Here is a 2,195-nt window from a genome sequence, read left to right as displayed (position 1 = left end):
TTGAATCGATTCTGGAAATTATTGGCGATACCCAGCTCTATATTCCACACCAACTGGCCCGCCCACAACTCAGAGGTTATAAATGATAAACTAATGCCATTCTGCAGAAATGATGTCCTCAATGACAGATGTTTCAACTCTGGCTAAAAAAAGTCACTGGAAACACTTTTACAAAAGACCAAAAAAATGAGAGTGGGGCTTTAAATAGTTGTTTATACTTTCTAGGTTGATCACTGTTGAAGTCTTTCAGATGCAGATCTGCCTCTAGTTCTGAACCGTCCTTTTGTTACAAAACATTAAACATGATTAGATAGGAGGAAGGTAATAAGTATTTTAAAAAGGAAGTAGGGTTTATACCTCAGCATCAGAGACGGACTTGTCTTTGCTGCGCATAGTGACCATAGAGTTTGTGTAGGAGCGGGACACCTCCTCCTGAAACGCATTCTCTAACACATTCAGGATGGATTTGCGCACTTTGTCCTTGAAATCTTGGCCCATAAATACATACAGGATGGGATTCAGGCAGCTGTTTAAAAAAGCCAAGCTCGTCGCTATGGGGAGTCCGATGGCGACGATGTTCTCGAACGTGTCATTTTCTCTCATGTGGGTTACTAGCTCGATGACACCCATGATGTGAAAGGGAGCCCAGCACAGGAAGAAAGTGATGATGATGGCAGCGATGATCTTGAATGTGCGGCTCGAATGGCTGGCCAGGGTGCGGTTTCTTCTGAGCCGATGGATTATGACGGCGTAGCAGGAGACGATGACGCTGAAGGGGACGAAGAATCCCAGCAGGAAGCGGACGACGGTCATGGCTTGATGGCGGAGAAGGCGCAGCTGGATCACGGATGGCGTTTCATAGTCCTCAGATAAAGCAAAGTTAAAGTAGCAGGAGATGCTGTCCTCGCTGTAGAAGGACGGCCCCGTGTCTCTGAAGATGAAGCATGGAGCGCTGAGAACCAGAGCCAGCAGCCAAACACACAGACTCACACAGGAAGCTTTGCGTACATTTCTGTGGTTCTGAGCCCAGACGGGCCACACCACAGACACACATCTGTCCACGCTGATCACCATCAGAATATAGACGCTGGAAAACATGTTCAGAAAGCTTATGGTGGTGTTCAGCTTGCACATGAACGTGCCGAAAGGCCAGTGAAAGTCCAGGGCCGTGTAGGTGACGCTGAGCGGCAGGAACGCCGTGAACAGGAAGTCAGCCACAGCAAGGTTGAGAAACCAAACGGTGTTCACAGTTTTCTTCATCTTGAAGCCGGTCACCCAGATGACCAGACCGTTCCCGATCACACCCAGGAAAAAAGCCAGGCTGTAAACGATGAGGGACATGATGTTGAGGGACTGTCTCAGACCCGCATGCTCCTCCAGGAAACTGGTTTCATCCCTGTCGTCAAAGTCGTCCTTGTCATTATAAAAAGAGACATTTTCCTCAAGTCCAGATGATAAATTGATTTGGGAAGCAGCCATTGCAGCCATCATCGTCTTACAACCTAAAAAAAATAAAGAAAACACGTAAACATTAAAAGGGAAAAAGACTCTTAAACATTGATTTAGGTCACTTTTTTAACTTTTAATTAAGTTTTATAGGGAAACAAACTCATTTATCTGAGGAAATTATCATGCTTTTGATTTTTCTGTCATAAAACAACTTCCAAAGTAAAAGGTTTTAATGAAAAAGGGTTACTTTTCAGTCCTAAACACCACAGAGGAACAAAAGAAACGGATTACGCACGCAAGGCACGCGCGTAATTAACACCTGGAACGGCTTTCTGCGCGTGCGCTCTTAGCAGGAGCTGCAAAGCTTTTCATTTACTTAAAAGTTGGAGACATTCCACCTGACATGTCTCCTTAAAAAAATAGGAGGCCTTACCTGAGGTGAGAGCAGAGCCCGGTCCGGCGCGGACGTGGAGTCAGACGAGACTGCGCCCCTGAGATCCACGCACCCTCATGACGCGAACGAACGCACCCACAAACCCCTCCTTCCACAACCAAAACATCTTAGCAGGAAAACACTGAAAACTACAGGCTGCAAACGCTTATTCATTCTTAAACTGCTCCAGAACGGCTCTACTGATGACCAGACTCCTGCCTGGACACGTCTGCCTCCAAACGGGGAAACCCCGGAGAGGAAAACACAGCAAACAGATGGATGTATGAAATCATATTTGCTATTAGCGGGTTAC

The 2,195-nt window shown here is 46.3% G+C and overlaps 1 protein-coding gene across 1 annotated transcript; it reads right to left on the bottom strand.

The window, feature by feature from the left end:
• Window positions 1–48: 48 nt before the first annotated feature.
• Window positions 49–2,144, bottom strand: LOC112138267 (chemokine-like receptor 1). Its single transcript, XM_024260828.2, has 2 exons — window positions 1,883–2,144; window positions 49–1,502 (listed from the first exon to the last, which is right to left on the bottom strand). Exon 2 carries the CDS (start codon window positions 1,489–1,491, stop codon window positions 352–354), a length of 1,140 nt encoding a protein of 379 aa, XP_024116596.1. The 5' UTR covers window positions 1,492–1,502; window positions 1,883–2,144; the 3' UTR covers window positions 49–351.
• Window positions 2,145–2,195: the final 51 nt, after the last annotated feature.

Source organism: Oryzias melastigma, unplaced genomic scaffold (genome assembly GCF_002922805.2).
Source record: "Oryzias melastigma strain HK-1 unplaced genomic scaffold, ASM292280v2 sc00558, whole genome shotgun sequence".
Taxonomy (NCBI): Eukaryota; Metazoa; Chordata; class Actinopteri; order Beloniformes; family Adrianichthyidae; genus Oryzias; species Oryzias melastigma.
The sequence above is the reverse complement of the archived record's forward strand: the minus strand, read 5'-3'. Positions and strand labels throughout refer to the sequence as shown.

Bases quoted from the DNA above. Each gene is read 5' to 3' on its own strand.
- LOC112138267 (XM_024260828.2), bottom strand. From the start codon at position 1,491: ATGATGGCTGCAATGGCTGCTTCCCAAATCAATTTATCATCTGGACTT.